This window comes from Chiloscyllium punctatum, chromosome 5 (assembly GCF_047496795.1).
Source record: "Chiloscyllium punctatum isolate Juve2018m chromosome 5, sChiPun1.3, whole genome shotgun sequence".
NCBI classification, from domain to species: domain Eukaryota; kingdom Metazoa; phylum Chordata; class Chondrichthyes; order Orectolobiformes; family Hemiscylliidae; genus Chiloscyllium; species Chiloscyllium punctatum.
In genome coordinates this window covers 87,879,087-87,898,425 of record NC_092743.1, presented here as the reverse complement: position 1 = coordinate 87,898,425, position 19,339 = coordinate 87,879,087, and the positions used below count along the sequence as shown (strand labels likewise).

The following is a 19,339-nucleotide window of genomic DNA, read 5'->3' as shown; positions in this document are numbered from 1 at the left end:
TTTAGACTCGCAGGTAGATAGGATAGTGAAGAAGGTGTTTAGTATGCTTTCCTTTATTGGACAGAGCATGGAATATAGGAGTTGGGAGGTCATGTTGCGGCTGCACAGGAATTGGTTTGGCCACTTTTGGAATATTGTGTGCATTTCTGATCTCCTTCCTATTGGGAGGATATTGTGAAACTTGAAATGGTTCAGAAAAGAAAGATTTACAAGCATGTTGCCACGTTGGAGGATTTGTGCTATAGGGAGAGGCTGAATAGGCTGGGGCTGTTTTCCCTGAAGTGTTGGAAGCTGAAGGGTGACCTTATAGAGGTTTACAAAATAATGAGGGACATGGGACAGGGTAAATAGAGGTCTTTTCCTTGGGGTGGGGGTGTCCAGAACTACTGGGCAGAGGTTTAGGGTGAGAGGAGAAAGATATAAAAGAGATCTAAGAGTCAACTTTTTCACACAGCAGGTGGTGCGTATATGGAATGAGCTGCCAGAGGAAGTGGTGGAGGCTGGTACACTTACAACATTTAAAAAACATCTGGATGGTATATCTGGATGGGTTTGGAGGGATATGGGCCAAGTGCTGGCAAATGGGATTAGATTAGTTTAGGATATCTGGTTGGCATGGACGACTTGGACCAAAGGGTCTGTTTCCGTGCTGTACATCTCTATGAGTCGATGTCTTTGATTACTGACCTCCCTGCTACCAGAAATACATTCTTCATAGCCACTCTATTTAGGTCCCCCATGAGTTTAAATTTCTCCCCCTTTAACCATGCCTTTCTAAACGGTGATTTGTATTGTCTTTCAGACTATTTAAAAAGTAACTTGCCCACCAATGAGATTTGTGTGACTAGTTAACCCTTTCCTCCTTTCTCCAAAACAAGGCACTCTTGCCTTCATTGCTCAGAGCACCAAGTACAGCAGTAATGTTTATAATTCTTGTCACCCTGCTATAGGAAGGATATTACTAAATTGGAAAGGATGTAGAAAAGAGTTACAAGGATTTTATCGGGACTGGAGCGTTTAAATTATAATAGAAGGCTGGGATGCTTTTTTCACTGGAGCACAGGAGGCCAAAGGGTGACTTTATTTAGGTTTATAAAATCATAAGCAGCATAGATAAGGTGAATGGATTTTCCCTAGGGTGGGGCATATCAAGACTAGTGCGCATATATTTAAGGTGAGAGGAGAAAGACTTTAAAAAGACATGAGGGGCAATTGTTAATACCGAGGGTGATCAGATGCGGCGATAGTTGTGTGAGGAAAACCTCTTCAAATACAAAAGCTCCAAATGATGCAAGGTTCCTGGTGAACAAAGTTCTATACTGAGAATATCGCCTTGCAAAATTACTATTCCACCAGTACAAATAATCTGGGATAGACAAGAAGGAATCGGTACAAGTATAGTTTATTTCAGTGCATAAATACAATGGGCTGAAGTAACGTTTGTATTTCCCGGACCTTAATTCTGAGAATACATTACAGTGCATCAAGTTATTAAACATCACAATGTTTTAAATATTGCAGCAGTAAAATCATCTGCACAAATTTATTGCATTCTAAAGAAATATGTTTTACATTCAAATTTCAAGTTTTTAAAAAATAATTGCCCTTGCTGAGGTTAATTCCTGTTCATTCAAGGGATAAGATAACATTCTGGGCCAGGCAATCCGTTAACAAAAGCTACTGCATTCCAGATTAATATTAATCAGAGTATAACCACTTCTGGAATATAAAAAAAGTTACCAGTGCTGTCTATTCTATATTTAAAGCTTTGTAAAAATTTAAAATTAAATTACAAGGTGATATTTCTAAAGGTAGAACAGAGTTGAAGTTATAACATAGCAAAAAATAATGGTTATTGAATTTGTGTTACTAGCTGAAACATACAAAAAAAATGTTGAACCCCAGTTCAATTTGAAGAAACCACAGAAATAATATGCTGGAACTATCAAAGTCTGGTTAACTGTAGAGGGAGAAAGAGTCAACATTTCATGTCAATGACCTTTCATTGCAACTTTCTGTCACTGAACATTGGCCCAAATCTTCCAATCTGGGTTGGAATCCCTATTTCTGACAAATCAGACAAAATGTTGCCCACTTACCTTGAGAGCTGTATTCTGGCTGAACCATTGGGGCAAGAGCCTTCCCAGTTGAAACTACTCAGTAAAGTGTGGCAAGCCATGCAGACAGCAGTGGAATAGTTCTGTGTTGAAACCACAGCAGTAGCTGCACTCTTCTGTAGATAAAAGCTCCATAATTATTTTGGGAGCTACTGACAGAAGATAAATTTGTAAGGCAAGTGAGGGGGTAAGGTGGCAGGTAGGCAGGCAAGGGTTTAGCATAGGTCAGGAGGAGAGGTGGAGAATCAAGTCTGCACAGGAGTTTGTAGGTGTCCAGAGTGGTGGTGGTGGAGTGGTTGGGCGGCATATGGTGCATGGGTATTGTCAATAGCAGAGTTAACCAGAAATTGGAAGAGATTTTAATCCTTTTCTCTCCTTGTGGCTAATGTTTGAGGTAAGTAAGTCAGAACTATCCAAAGTCTCTGACTTTAACTCAGAGTAGGGGAACTTTTGAAGGGTTCCAGATGTCAGGTAATTGCCCAGAGAAATTTCAAGTTTCTAAACAGTCAGCTGTGACAAAATTTCAGATGATTTTGACATTCAATTCCAGTGTACGCTTTAGTAATGACTATCCTTGTAGTGTACAATCTGGGTTATTAACTCCTGTTTTTTGTCATAAATGCTACCTGAATATTCCCAGCATTTCTTGAGGTTATTTCAGATTCCTGGAATTTGCAGGATTTTGTTTTTGAATGAAGAATTAACAGGTCTTGCTTGCTTGTTTATATTTCAGGAATGAAGCCCATGACAATGAACATTACTTAATGTTTCTTTAGAGCAAACCAACATAGGCTAACAAATAATAAAAAAAATCATTATTTAACAGTTTTATACAGATGGACTTTTAGGTGGTGTACTTTTGAACAAACAGTTAAGGGAAGGATAAGGAGTAAACGATTAGTAATATAATTTCTAGGTCAATATTTGCTCATTTCAAGGAAAAATAAAGTAGAAATCAAGTATGTAGCACAAGCCGTACAATTTTTAACCTCCTGAGTTGCACAGACAAAATATTAACCTTGTGATTCTTGCTAAGTAACTAACATTGTACATCATAGTTTCTTGCTAGATTTTGTACATCTTCAGAAGTGAAGTCATCACTTTTCATTTGTGCCAGACAGCTGAAGAGTTGTTGCACTTGTTCTCTTTCTTTACCTATAAGCACTGACACCATCTGCATAAAAATAAAATTCATTTTATTTAGTCGATTATCCCCATAATATTAAAGTTATCCAGCACTGAGGTAACATGTAGATATATCAGACATAAAACGTAATTTGTTAGTAACTTTGCCAAACATTCATATAGTCGTGGTTTTATGTAAAGTGGAAGTCTCCTCCCAATTTTTACCCATTCTTTAGAGATACCAACATGCATAAAGAAAATCAATGACCTAGAAACTGGATTGTAAAATGGTGATTTTTTTTGGACGGACAATGGGGGTAGTAAAATAGGAACTGAAAGATCCAAACTGAATGCACTGTGTGCTCAAACTACACCAAAAGAGTTCCATGCCAAATTCAACAGTGTTCCCTTGAAGTATTCGGAATGCTTGCAGAAATTAATGTTAGGTCCTACACCTTTGCAGATGGAGGCACTAACATCTGTTTCAGGCCCCTTTGGAAAGCTGTTCAGTCTATTTTTTGTGGTTCAATTTTCTAAAGACTGCCACTAAAATGCAAGTAAAACATTACCTTGCTCCTAACCTGATGCAGGTGCACTTCCAGGAACTAGGCTCTAGATTGAGACTTCAGACAACCCCCTTTGTCCATTAGATCCCAATTCAGGAATTGTATAAGTTAGTGACCCTGCCGAACAGTTTTCTCCACTTTGCTACTAGGGCACTGATGCAGGGTATAATGTAACCAAATTTGTGAAGTTTGCTTGATTGTCAGTTTTATGTCTTGTTATCCCTGCTTATTTCTATGGCTGTATTTCAATACTTCAAATCTTCTGTCTCCTATACTGTTATAACGTGAAAGTCCCTCAAGTATGTAGTGCTACATATACCTTCTTGTCTCCTGTAATGCTAGCATGCTATTTCTTTCATATGGCTCTTTCCCACTTACTTTGAATTGACAATTTCCTCACCACTCAATTTTCAGACTCAGTCATTTTGATCTGCACTATATTTGGAATACTGGGTAATTATCCAGAACTTACTGACAAACCATGGTTATCTGATATGGATTTCAGACCTAGAACCACATTTTACCTGTTTCTGCCCACGTGATTTTTTTTCCTCATTCACATTGGCCTGGCCTATCTGTCTAACTTCTATGGTCGACCTTTGCTTCCTAATGAGAGACCTTTTTAGATGAAATTGCAGATAATCAGAATAATTTCCCAACAATGAATTCCAAAACTCGGGTTAAACCTTTTGCATTGACAGGAAGTGTCATTGTCAATTGCATCTTCAATCAAATATGGAAGAGCGAAGGCCTGTAGAGATTTGGGAGGTGGGAAGGGAAGAGAGCTATGGATATGGCTAATCATAACAGTAAAACTCAATTAATCATTCTTGTGTACTTGACTATTCATTCAAAATTATTTTGCTGATTTAACAATAAATATTCAAATTACAAGGACTTTTGTTTTGAATATTTCTAAACAGAAAAGACAGATTGGCTCTACTTAATTGCATTTAGAAGCCTTCATCTAACAATTGTTATTCCCATCTTTGAAAAGCAGCTGATTATAACCAGAACACTACAGATTAGCACAGAGTCCTGGATGACTGATTTTTTAAGTCAAATCCCATGTACAAGGAAGATTTCAATTAGTATTAAGTACATCAAATCTGTGGAAAACCTAAAACTAAAGAATAATGTTTGTTTTGTAAAGATTAGGCTCTTTTCTGAGCTGTAGAGATTCATAGCTTGCCAGGTAAAAGGAGGAAAGTATAAAAGTAGGGAAATGTTGCTGCAACTGTACAAGGAATTAGTGAGATGATCTGGAGCATTGCATACAATTTTAGTCCTCTTGTGGAGGGATATACTTGCAATAGAGGTAATTCACTACATTGATTCCAGAGACTAGGGGTTTATCTTATGAAGAAAGATTGAGCAGTTTAGGTCTATGTTCTCTGGAGCTTAGAAAAGTTAGAGGAGATCTAATTGAGTTTATAAGATGTTAAAGGGGGTTGACAAAGTAGATGTAGAAAGGATGTTTCCTCATGTAGGGTAATCTGAAACAAGAGGTCATTGTTTCAGGATAAGAGATTGCAGATTTAAAAGGGAAAGCAGTGATAAGGAGAAATTCCTTCTCTCAAAGGGTTGTGAAATTTTCATTACGCCAGAGTGTGGTAGATACTGGGACATTGATAATTCTATCTCCTTCTTAAATTTACTCAATGTGTTTTGGGGAGTGGCAAGAAAATGGAGTTGAGACCAAGATAAAGATCAACCATGATCGTACTAAATGGTGGGGTAATTGCTGAATTGCCTACTCCAGATCCTAGTTCTTAGGTTCTAGGTGTCTGCTTAGAACAATATATAGTTAATTCTGGTACTATCCAAAGACCTTGCCTGAGATGAGCGCATGTGATCTTATAATAGTCATAGAGTCATAATCTATAATAAATTCTTAAGAAACACATCCAGGACGCCATCCAATTAATTAATGCTGCTCCACTATTCAATAAGATTATGCCTAAATTGATTGTGGCCTTCACTCCAATTTCTTGTCTGCTCCCTGAATTTCTTTGTTGATTAAAAAAATCTGTCAATTTCAGTACTGAATATATTTGATGCCTCAGCCACTACTTACCTTTGTGTAAAAAATTCCAAACACCGATTACTTTCTGGGAGATGAAATTCCTGCTCTTTTTGAGGAACAGGAGAATTGACCGTTTGGGCATAAGCCCTTCATCAGGAATGAGGCCTCATTGCTGATGAAGAGCTCATGCCCGAAGCATCGATTCTCCTGCTCATTGGAAGCTGCCTGGCCTGCTGTGCTTTTCCAGCACCACATTCTCTCTCTGACAACTCCCACCAAATCTGACAAACCCGGTTGCCTCCTCCTAACCTGATCTAACCTAAGAAGACCCTCACTAACATGACACTGAACATGACCCTTCTCTACCCCAGTCTGAACCTGTGATTGAATCCAGTATGTGCTGCCTACCTCGACCTACTCTAAATGTTCCATCACTTGACTTGTCCCTTGAGCCCCTATTTCTGACCCCCTACCGACTTGGCACCTGACTCACTATCCAGCTGGCAATCTATCCTCCTGGTCATCCAGACTTACACCGATCTTATGTATCTACTCCTTCACAGCTGTCTGTGATGATGGATCTTTAAATCACAGAATATTTCAACTGACTTGGGTAAAGAAAAGGGGTGTGATTAGCCTGCACTATGAGGGACCTATCTAACTTAAAGTATGCTCTGCAATTCTAAAGGAGCTTTGATCAGGACCTCTGATCAGAAACATGGAGTTCTTTCTTAACGTTAAAAAGGAGTGGAGTGACAATCTGATTGTGATAGCTGCTCTTTGGAATATCCAGCCCCTTATTTTTAAGCTGTACCGACAAGTTCTAGATTTGCTGTTAACAAGTTGTGAACAGAAATCGTGATTTAGAAGGCTGCTAGCATTTGTTTGTAAAAGAAAAAAATGGGGGAAGACTGTGTGGTTCCTTTAAGAGATAAAGTGCTTTTTTAAGCTTGCAGATTTATATAGAAAATCTGTCTTTAAGTAGCTGTAGATTACAGACAGTTCTGAAATTGAAACATGTATCAATTGGCTGTGTGATTGGAAACTTTTGCCCTGTTTTGATGTTTTGGCGATTAACTTAAATTAGCCAATTAATTTAAACCAAGCACTTAGAGATTGAAAGCCAATTGAATTTTATACTGATGGTTTTGACAACCTTGGATCCAAACTGATGTATGGAAATTGACATGTCATCCAGAGTACATAAGGAGAGGGCTTCTTATGTCCTCTGAATGAGTATATATGGGGGAGAGCGAACTGTCATCTAAGAAATACACATCTAGCTCTCACAAGAAGTCTCTAAGTTCTCTAAGAAAGCATCATCTATCCAATTCATGATTAATCTACACAACTTTGTAATATCTCCTGAGACAGAAAATCCTCTAAGAATGCACCCTGCCAATCCCCAATCTTAGAATGCTACACATTTCAATAAAATTTATTCTTTTTTTTAATCACACTCAAACTTTCCTCATGAGACAAACCCTTCAGTTCTGCATAGTGAATTTTATCTAAACTGTTTCCAATATAAGTGGATCACAATTTAAGTAAAGATACCAAATCTACACACGCAAATCCAAGTCCAGTCTCAACAACGTCCTGGACAGTTGCACCAAGGTTTCCCTCTTTTATACCTGTTATAATAACAATTAAAAATGGATTATCAATATTCAACGTCTGTCATGCGATTGTCAAAAAAGCAGCTTCACAGAGAGATACAGACAGCAGGGTCAGCAGCTTCTCAAACAACATGAGAGAATGGGGACAGCATCTTCATAAAGAAAAGAGTGGAGCTGCATGAGAAGGGCAGCAGCAGCAGACAATATAAATTGGCAGCAGAGGGCCCTCCAATGAGTTTCTCTTGTCAAAACTAAAAGGTAATGTCACAGGAAAAATGCTAGGTAATTGCTGGGTTTTCTTCTGTATCTCTTTTGAAAGGTCAAGGGGCAACACAGTAGCTGAGTGGTTAGCACTGCTGCCTCACAGCGCCAGGAACCTGGATCTGATTCCAACCTTAGGCAACTGTCTGTGTGGAGTGTGCACATTCTCCCCATGTCTGTGTGGGTTTCCTCTGCATGCTCTGTTTCCTCCCACAGTCTAAAGATGTGAAGGTTACGTGAATTGGCCATGCCAAATTGCCCAGGGATTAGTCAGGGGTAAATTTGGGATAATAGGGTAGGGATCTGGGTGGGTTACTCTTCAGAGGGTCGGTGTGGACTTGTTGGGCTGCAAGGCCTGTAGGGATTCTAAAAAAATGTGTTTTAAATAGAGAGACGGTACTTCAGGTGAGGAGCGCAGTTAAGGAATTCACTTTTAGATTGGATTAGATTCCCTACAGTGTGGAAACAGGCCCTTCAGTCCAACAAGTCCACACCGACCCTCCGAAGAGTAACCCACCCAAAACCATTTCCCTCTGACTAATGCACCTAACACTATGAGCAATTTAGCATGGCCAATTCACCTGACCTGCACATCTTTAGACTGTGGGAGGAAACCAGAGCACCTGGAGGAAACCCATATAGACACAGGGAGAATATGCAAACTCTACACAGACAGTCGCCCGAGGCTGGAATCGAACCCAGGTACCTGGTGCTGTGAGGCTGCAGTGTTAACCACTGAGCCACCGTTTCAAATTTCAGAACTATGTGTAATCTAGAGCTACTTAAAGGCAGACTTTTCTATATAATTTGTTAAACTTAAAAAAGCACTTTTTCTCTTAAAGGAACCACACAGTCTTCCCCCGTCAAGGGTATCAAACAATCATACCCTTTAATTACACCAATTCTAGCTTGTGGTCAGGGACCGGGAAATGTGACTATGAGTGAGGGATCCAAAACTTACTCTAAAGGAGCATCAGTCAGTGGCTTTATTCCATAGGTACAAAGTTCCTGAGTCAAAGCGTGTGGTACTGGAAAAGCACAGCCGGTCAGGCAGCATCCGAGGAGCAGGAATTGGGCATAAGCCTTCGACAAGCGCACAGATTGCAGGGAGGATGAGTGAACTGACCATAGGACCAAGGTCCAGAGCACCATTCAAGTTGGGGGAAGAAAGTTAAATGCAGTCATAATAGTGGATAGCATACTTAGGGAAGACAGAATATTTTCTGCAGCAGAGTCCCATAAGTTCTGTTGCCTATTTCGCATAAAGGCTCATGACATCATTTTGGGTCTGCAATTTGAATTGGGAGGGGAAAGATCCATTTGTTGTGGTCCACTTAGATATCAATAACACAGACAGGAAAGAGGTTCTGCAGAGGGACCACAAGCAGCTTGGGGCTAAATTTAAAAGCAGAACCACAAAAGTAATGATTTCTGGATTGCTACTACCTGATCCTTGTGCAAATTGGTGTAACATAAATAAGACTAGAGAACCAAATGCTAGTTCAAAAGTTGGTGTGTGAGAAATAGCTTCCAATTTATGGGGTACTGGCACAGTGTTGTCCAGGGGAAACATTAAATACAAAATCAACTAGTTACCAAAAACTGAAACCATATTAAATAAATGCTTCCACTGCTGAAGGTATCTCTCAACAACTAAACAACTGTTGCCTTATTTAAAATCTAAAACCTCAAGTGTACTGATAAGAAGCCTTTATTCTTCCTGTCTATGCCAGACATACACTCTTTTTTCCAAAAAAAAGGACTTGCTGTCAGAATTTGAGTGCTTGACATCAATCTTTCTTTTTCTCTGATTTAGTGGTTAATAAAATTCCTATTTCTTTCACTCAACAAAACCTTATCATTGTCTATTCATTTTGATTTTGTAACTACATGTTTAATCAACACATGTTATAGCCACATACTAAAATGAAATTAGAATACAGGTATTTGTTGTAACTGGCTGAGAGGTGGTTAAAAAACTGAGAGCTGAACCAGCTTTCCTGACCTCACTGTAAGATACTCCAACATCCTTGCAATAAAAATTCTCATTGTCTAAGTAATTGCTGTACATGCATCCTAAACTTTGTGGTTCATATACAAGGATACCCAGAATACCCTGTACTTCAAAATTCTGCAGTATGCTTCCATTTAAATAATAATCTGCTTTTCTAATCTTCTTGCCAATAGACATCCTCACATTTTCCCAGATGATTTTCCACTTGCTAAATTTTCATTCACTCACTTAACCTATCAATATCCTTTCACACATTTTTATATTTTCCCCACAACTTGATTTCCCATCTATCCTTGTGTCATCAGCATACATTGCAGTCAGAACATTCATTCAAATCATTACCACAGACTGTAAACAATAGAAGCCCCGGCAATGATCCCTGTAGCACTCAACTAATTTATGAACCTGAAAACTACCAATTTATCCCACTGGTTCCTGTTAGTTAGCCAGTTTTCTATTCGTGTTAACCTAACATTAGCTCTTACCTGGAATGTGGCATCTTGTCAAATGATTTTTGGAAATCCAAATAAATTACATCAATGAAATCCTTTTTATCTTCAAACCATTGAAAAGCTCTAATAAAATTGTCAACATTATTGACCTTTTTTCTAGAAGTCCTGCTACTACCTCCTTAATACTAGTTTCAATATTTTCTCAACAACTAATGTCATACTAACTGGCCTACAGTTTCTGCTTTTTGTCCACCTCCTTTCTTGACAGAACCTAGGGAATTTTAGAAGGTTACAACCAACATGTTCATCATCTCTGAAACCACTCCTTTTAAGAATCTAGGATGCACGGCATCAGGTCCAGTGGACCTGTCAGCCTTCAGTCTCATTAGCTTTCTTATTTTTTCTTCCCTCCAGTGATGATGATCATTTAAATTGCCCTCATTTGCTTTTCTATTGCACCACAACTTTTTAATTAAGGGAACTAGAAGCAGGAATGCTGTATTTTGATGTTATTGAAAAGGTATTATTATTTGTTTTGAAAAAAAATGTTTAATTTAGATAAATACAGTATGTTAGATGCATGTTTAATTATTGCATATAACTGTATTACATAGGGGATATGTACAGCTATTTACCTGCTTGATGTCAGTGATACACTAGCAAATATTAAGGTAATATTTAACTACTGCTAATCAACTGCTTCCTTGCCACAACTGATAGGTTACTAGAGCATTTCTTTTCTCTTTTGAAAGATTATCACTCTCACTATATTTGCCTCATACCATCAACATTCTCAACACTGCAATACGCACTGCATATTTCTCTGATACGCTCTGTGACCCAGAAAACTGACCTCAAATATTCAACTTTAAGTAGCTCCTGTAGTATCCACTACTGGTACTTCTCTTCAACTAGCTGCTTCTTCTCTTATTTCACGTTTACTTTGTTCTACCATTGTTGGCTACTCTTTTAGTCATCTTGCCTTCTGAGCTCACTTGCAGCACACTTACCTTGCTATCTTCCTCCCTCCTTCAAAGACATTTTAAATAAATTCTTCTGTATTTTTCTTTCGTCTTCTCTTGATCGCTCTCTGGTTTCAGCATCTACTGATTATCCACTATTCTGCAAAGCGCTACTTGATGCACCTCAGTGCTTGAAATTAGTAGAAATACTAATTATGTTTTTTTCTTTTCATCAATAAGCAACAACACATACTTAATTTTAGAAAAGGATACATGGGAATGATGTCAGGTTTCAGTTTTTGACAATGATTCCACTACTTGTTCTTGGATTAAGCATGCTGCTGTCTTCCAAGACTAAGCACCTCTGGAGTTTGTTAGCAACAGATTATTTACATGGGCCAAGTGCAAATGTGTCACAAGGTGCTTCTTCAGGTGTGAAAGCTACCTGTGGGAATGAAAAGGACTGCAGGGTTGATATGCAGACTGATATGGCATCTCAGTGCAGGATGCAATTCAAGTAGGAGGAGGGAGAAGGTATGAGATAGTGCTCGGGACAGTAAAGTCAGAGGAATAGAAAATGTTCCCTGCAGCTACAATCAGGAACTCCAAAAGATATGCTGCCTACCAGGTACCAGGTTTTTAGCTTATCGTGGTCAGAGACGTTTGGGAGTAGGAAAGGGAGAATCTGATTGTTATTGTCTGCATAAGAACCAACAACATAAGTAAAACTAAGAACGACATTCTGCTGTGAGAATTTGAAAAGTAAAAAGTCCAAAGTAAACACAGAGCATCAAAACATTTGAAGAAGGGTCATTAGATGTTGACAGACTTAATTTTTCCAGCAATCTCTGATTTTGTTTTGGATTTCCAGCATCTGTAGTTCTTTGTCTCCCCCAACCCATCGCCACCACCCCACACCAGTACTGAATTCTTCCACCAATAGTGAAGTTTCTCCCCACATATTCTCTACTGATCTCTCACAATTTTAACAACCTTACCACATCTCCTCTTAATCTTCTCTTCTCCAAAGAGAACATCCATCTTCTCTAACTACCCACAAAGCTGAAGTTCCACATCCCTGTAACTACACTCATGGTCTTTTTCTGTAGCCTCTCTAGAACCTTCACAATGTATTCAGTTCTGGTCTTCAAATTTTTAAAAAAATGTGAAGAACTGGAGAAGGAAGATTTATAAAGGTGATCACAGAATCATACAATTCCTACAATGTGAAAGCAAGCCCACTGACCCCACACTGACCCTCTGTCCTAAGCCTGCATATCCCTTGACAATTTAGCATGGCTAATCCTCCTAAATTGCACATCTTTGGACTGTGGGAGGAAATTGGAGCATTAGGAGAAAACCCATGCAGACACAAGGACAATGTGCAAACTCCACACAGTCATCTGAAGCTGGAATCAAACCTGGGTCCCTGGCACTGTGTGGCAACAGTACTAACCACCATACTGAATGATGTTTTGAGCATTGAGGCTCTCAGGAAAGACAGAAACACTGGATGTGGTAACAGTCTTTAAAATTATCAAAGGATTTAGTGAGGTTGTTGTAAAGATGTTTTGTCCTATCTTCCTTTAGTACAATAAATTGAACCTCCTGCCATGTGGAGTAGATGAGGCAAATAGCACAGGTTCATTTAAGGGGAAGCTAGTTAAGTACGTGAGCACAAAATAAACAATTAATATATTGATAAGATAAAGTGAAATAAATATAAGGAAGATTGTATAGAACATAAACATGCTCACATATCTGTTGAATGAAACAGTTCATAACTTCTATCCAACTTTTAAAAATGTGGTTAAACTTTAAACAACACACACCTTAAACCTTTCTGTTTTGCACAGGTGAACAAGATGCTGATACACAAGGCTGGGGTTCTTTTCTAAAAGGTGTCCTTTCAAAGTCTGAATAAGTATAGTGAACACATCACCCTCTAGTTTATTGCTCATCATGGATGGTAAGTCCTCTGGTTCTACATTTTTTAGCAGCTCCGCACAGGCAGCAAGATCCTTCTTGGCCTGCAACAAATTTAAGGCTTGACCAAATTCATATGCATTCGTTGGCTTTAAGTTAGCTCCTTTTTCTGGTGGTGGCTGAGAATTTTCAAAAGTTTCTTGTCGAGTTGATGCATCCTTCTTTATTACAGAATCCACTTTTCCAGTTTCAGGGTTACTTAGAATTTCTTGCTCACAGGTTTTTTTGATTACTTTCTCCTCCTCTTCATCACTATCAGCAACCTTTTGAAGGTAAAATGGTAGAATTTGAATAGAAGATATCTGGTCTTTAGAAACTGCAGAGCATTAAACATGATCTGAAAGGTATTTTTAAAATCTGATGTAATATAAACTGTATACTCAACAAGTATCCTTTCGTAACAACTTGAAAACCCACGACCTTTACAAATTGAGAAGGATCGAGCTTATACATGGGAACAGCACAAACTGCATTCCCCTTCAAGCTACACATCATTCTGACTTAGAACAATATCTTTGTTCCTTTGCTGTAGCTGAGTCAAAAGTCTGCAATTTCATTCCTGACCGCAGTGTGGGAGTCCCTGTCCCTTCCCAAGAGTTATTAGGGATAGGCAATAATTCTGGTTTAGCTAGCATTAATCACAGCCCATGAACACAGAAAAATGTAGTTAGGATTATGGATTGAGTAGGGAGGCTGCTGAAAGTCCAGGCAATAAACCAAAAAGAGTGTTGTTAGTTCAGGATCCAGGTTCCCCTCCATCAGGACAGCATTATTTCTGTGGTAGGTTTTCGGCCTGCTCTTGCAACAATAGTAATTATGAGGCTGGTTTAGTTAAAGTTTTGGTTCTCTCTTGTTGGAATTCCCTGAGTTTTAGATGGTTCAATACTTATCCTGCATCTTAAGCGCAGTTGGTACAGATTATCCTGTCTCAGCTAGGAAAAAAGCCTTAGTTGTGACTTCTAATAACTATTCATACATAAGATTGTGTTTTGTTTCCCTCCACTGTTATCTGGACCTTGCATGCAACCTTTGAAATATATGGGGAAATTTCAGAAAATGAGAAGCCTATGGATATAGCATATTAAGCAGCATTAAATTTATTTATCATTACTGGAGAGTAAACTTCGGTATTTGCACCGAGGCAATGAAAGTGTGTAGTGCGGCAGGACATTCCATCTCAGGTGTCTGGACTAGCATATTCCAATTATTATATGTTCTGATTTACAGGGGAATGTATAGAACCATGTAAAAGTTACAGCACAGAAAGAGGACATTTAGCCCATCATGTCTTTGCCAGCTGAATAAATTTTAATTTTCACTTTCCAGCACCTGGTTTGTAGCCTTGCAGGTTACAGTGTTTCAAGTACCGATCCAAGTTAATCTTAAATGAGCTGAGGGACATTAATAATTTGAATGAAAGAACTGAATACATTGTGGCTAGGTTTACACATGGACCTGGACAGGCTAGGAGAGTGGTCAAAGAAAGTAGCAGATTGAATACATTATGGGAAAGTGTGAGGTTATGCATTTTAGTAGGAAGAGTAGAGGGGTAGACTATTTTCTAAATGAGGAAAGGCTTCAGAAATCTGAAGCACAAAGGGATTTAAGCATTCTTGTTTAGGATTTTCTTAAGATTATCATGCAAGTTCAGTTAGCAGTTAGGAAGGCAAATGCAATGTTTGCATTCATTTCAAGAAGGCTAGCATACAACAGTAGAGATATACTGCTGAGGGTGTTTCAGGCTTTGGTCAGACTGCTTTTGGAATATTGAGAGTAGCTTTTGGTCTATATCTAAGGTAGGATGTGCAGGTCTATAAGAAGGATCGCAGAGATGAAGGGCTTGTCATATCAGGAGCGGTTGAGGATTCCGGGTCTCTACTCAATGGAGTTTATAAAGATGACGGAGGATCTCATTTAAATTTACAGAATACCGAGAGGCCTGGATAGAATGGATATTGAGAAGATATTTTCACTAGTACGACAGAGTAGGAGCCGAGGGCACATCCTCAGAGTTAAGTGGTTACTTTTTAGAACTGAGATGAGGAAGTATTTCTTCAGCCAGAGTGTGATGGATCTGTGGTACTCATTGCCTCAAAAGACTATGGAGGCCAAGTGGTTGAGTATATTTAAAAAAGGTTCTTTATTATTAAGGGGGTCAAGGGTTACAGGGAGAAGGCAGGAGAATGGGGTTGAGAAACATATCAACCATGATTGAATGGCAGAGAAGACTTGATGGGTCAAATGGCATAAGACTGATCAGTTTAACATCAGTGGCTGGGAAGAAACAATTAATTGGCATAGAATTAGTAGTCACATGGAAAAAGGATGATTGATTAGGAAGAGTCAGAATGAATTTTTAAGGGAAAAATGGTGTTTAATTAAGTTCCTTGAGTTTTTTTTTGAAGAGTTAACAGAAAGGGCAGATGAGGATAACACTCTTGATGTGATATAGATGGATCTTTGGCATGTGCATCATAACGCTACAACAGACTTGTGAGGAAAATTATATAGGTCATAGAATAAAAGGACAGAAGCAACATGGATACAAATTTGGCTGAGTGATCAGAAACAGAGAGCAATGGTCAAAAGAGGAAAATTTGCAGTGGAATTCCCCAGAGGTTGGTATCGGAAACCTTGCTTTTTATGATACATATTAGTAACCTAGATCTTGGTGTGCATTGGAAAATTTCAAAATTTGCAGATAACATGAAACCTGGAAAAATTATAAACTGTGATAAGGACAGTGCAGACCTCCAAAGGGACAAAGTCAAGCTGGTGGAGTAGGCAGATGAGTTTCAATGTAGAGAAGTCTGAGGTGATGCATTTTATGAGAAAGAAGACTGCATGATAATATAAAATAGGAGGTACAATTCTAAAGGCAACAGGGAGCAGGGTATATATCTGCACAAATTATTGAAGACAGCAGGACAGGTATAGAGAGCAGTAAGTAAAGCATACAACAACCTTATCTTTATTAATAGAGGCTTAGAGCACAAAAGCAAAGGGTGATGTTGAAACTAAAAACTAGGAACGGGATGGGCAATTCAGCTCCTCCAGCCTACCCTGTCATTTGCTACGATTATTGTTTGACCTCAACTCCACCTTCCTGTTCACTATGCATATCTCTTCAACCCATTAGTACTTAAAAATGTACTCAATGTCGCAGCATTCTGGGGGTGAATTCAATAGATTCACAACCCTTTGAGAGAAGTAATTTATCTCAATTTGGCTTTAACTGTAACTTTTAAATTTATCTTTAACTTCCTTGCCTAGCAATGGACGTTTCTTCTCCCTCTTTACAAACTTTTTTCCTTTCTGGAATCAATTTTAATTGGGAGCAATTGAGTATTTCCTTAAACATCTGACAATGCCCTACCTTTTAGTCTTCCCGCCTAGTCCACCAGGGCCAGATCTGTCCTCATGCCTAGGTAATTAACTTTGTTAACTCCAAATGTGAATCTGTGACTCTAGTTTTGCACCTTTCAACTGCATTTGAAATTCTAACATGCTATAATCACTCCTTCCAACAGGATCATTTACTCTGAGATCAAGAATTAATCCCACCTCATTACACAATATCAAATCCAAAATAATCTGCTCCTGGTTGGTTGCCCAACATATGGCTTCAAGAAACAATCTCTAAAACAGTTCGTTGGGGCTAAACGGTTGCCAGCTTGATTAAATCCAATCTATATGCATTTTAAAATCACCCATGATTATTGCTGTACCTTTCTTACAAACCCTCAGTTTTTCTTGTGGCACACTGTAGGACTACTGTTTGGGGAGAAAGTGAGGACTGCAGATGCTGGAAATCAGAGCTGAAAATGTGTTGCTGGAAAAGCGCAGCTGGTCAGGCAGCATCCAAGGAGCAGGAGAATTGACGTTTCGGGCATGAGCCTGAACATTCCTGAAGAAGGGCTCATGCCCGAAACATCAATTCTCCTGCTCCTTGGATGCTGCCTGACCTGCTGCGCTTTTCCAGCAGCGACTACTGTTTGGGGACGTATAGATTACTCTCAACAGGAACTTCTTTTCCTTGTTATTTTTTATTTCTACCAGACTGAATCAGTGTCTGGATCTCCAGTGTTTACTTCATTTCTGACTACATCACTGATCTAGTTCTTTACTAACAACACTATACCATGATTTGGGGATGCCGGTGTTGGATTGGGGTGTGCAAAGTTAAAAATCACACAATGCCAGGTTATAGTCTAACAGGTTTACTTGGATGCACCAGCTTTCGGAGCGCTGCTCTTTCATCAGGTGGTTGTAGAGTGTAAGTTTGTAAGACACAGAATTTATAGCAAAAGTATACAGTATGATGTAACTGAAATTATATATTGAAAAAGACCTGGATTATTTCTTAAGTCTTTTATCTTTTAGAATGCTCATGTTGGTTTCAGTTCTTTCATATGTAAATCCCAGGTCTTTTTTAAAGTTACATTCTCAAGTGAACGTTAACAATAGGTGTCATGTCGGCCACCTCCTTTTCTTTCCTGCCTAACTTTCTGAAATAGAGTACCCTTGGATATGCAATTCCCAAATCTGGTCTCCCCACAACATCTTAGTAACTGCTACTAGATCATAACCACTTGTCCATTGGTGTTGTTCACTTGTTATTTTTATTCTGAATGCTTTGTGCATTCAGATATAAAGCCTTTAAGTTTGTTCTATTATCAAATTACCCTACATTTGGACGATAACTTGAACAAGACACTTCTTAGACCTCAGCTGCAGTACTATGTACAGTTCTGGGCATCACACTATAGGAACAGATTGAGACAGCACTGAAGTGATTTACAGAAATGGCTCCAGGAATGAGATATTTCAGTTATGAGGATAGATTGAAAAAGTTGACACTGTTCTGCTTGGAGAGAAGGTGACTGAGAGGAGATCTAATAGAGGTTTTCAAAATCATGAGCAGCTAGAATTAGTGGATAGGGAGAAACTGTTTCTGCTTATGAAAGAAGCAAGGTCAAGAGTTCTTAGATTTAAAACAATTTACAAAAGAAGAATGGGTGGCATGAGACAAAACGTTTTCACTCAGTGAGTAATTAGGATCTGGAAGTATGTTGGAGGCTGATTCAATTGAAACATTTCAAAGGGATACTGAACAATAATTTGGATAAAATAAAATTCAAGAGTATTGAACAAAGCAGGAGATTGGCACTGGGTAATGATATTCATTTGAAGAGCTGTTGCAGGCACAATGAGTCAAATGGTCTTCCTTTGTGCCTTACAGTTTCTGTGATTGAGGTTGGAGGCTGTTTAGAGGAGGTTTAGTGGATTGATATTTGGAATGAGCCAGCTGTCCCATGAGGAAGCTTTTTTTATTTATTTACTCATGGACATGGACATCACTGGCTGTACCAGAATTTTTTATTGCCCGTCCCTAGTTGCCCTTGTGAAAGTGGTAGTGAGTTGCCTTCTTGAACTGCTATACTCTGATATTTTGTAGGTTGACTCACAACGCCCTTGGAGAGGGAATTCCAGGATTTTAACCCAGTGACAGTGAAGTAACAATGATATCATAGAATCATAGAATCCCTGCAGTGTGGTACAGGCCATCCAACCCAACAAGTCCACATCGACCCCCTGAAGAGTATCCCACCCAAACCCATTCTCCTACTCTGTTACTCTACATTTCCCTTGACTAATGCACCTAACTTACACATCTCTGAACACTATTAGCAATTTAGCATGGCCAATTCACCTAACCTGCACATCTTTGTGACTGTGGAGGATACAGGAACACCCGGAGGAAACCCACACTGACACGAGGAGAATGTGAAAAGTCCACACAGATAGTTGCCTAAGTGCCAAACACTGAGCCACCATGCTGCCCTATTTATATATTTCCAAGTCAGGATGATGAGTAGCTTGGAGGGGAACTTATGGTTTAGTGATGTTCCCATCTGCTGCCCTTGCCCTTGTTGGATGTTGGATGAGCTGTATATTGGACAGACTAGTTTCCACTGGCATTTAGAAGATTGAGAGGTGACTTGACTGAAAGATACAAGTTCCTAAAAAAACCTTGACAAATGGATGTGAAAAGATTTCATGGACAAGTCCAGAATAAGGGGGCTGGGTTTAAAAAAAAATTGGATTATCCTTTTATAAGACCTTTTTTTCTCTCAGAGGATTGAGAAACTTTGGAATGCAGTCCCTCAGAAGGTGATAGAGGCAAGGTTATTGATTTTCTAAGACAGAA

At 38.9% G+C, this 19,339-nt stretch overlaps 1 protein-coding gene across 3 annotated transcripts in view; it reads right to left on the bottom strand.

Moving 5' to 3' along the window:
• Nucleotides 1–1,385: 1,385 nt before the first annotated feature.
• The window catches only part of LOC140477207 (sperm-associated antigen 1-like), a 133,217-nt gene continuing 115,263 nt past the window's right edge, over nucleotides 1,386–19,339 (bottom strand). For all 3 annotated transcript variants that reach the window (XM_072570697.1, XM_072570698.1, XM_072570696.1), the window contains exons 18-19: nucleotides 12,975–13,391; nucleotides 1,386–3,291 (exon numbers count right to left, since the gene is read on the bottom strand). In XM_072570697.1, coding sequence (XP_072426798.1) covers nucleotides 3,157–3,291; nucleotides 12,975–13,391 — 552 coding nt within the window. In that variant the 3' untranslated portion in view covers nucleotides 1,386–3,156. The remainder of the gene's footprint in view (nucleotides 3,292–12,974; nucleotides 13,392–19,339) is intronic.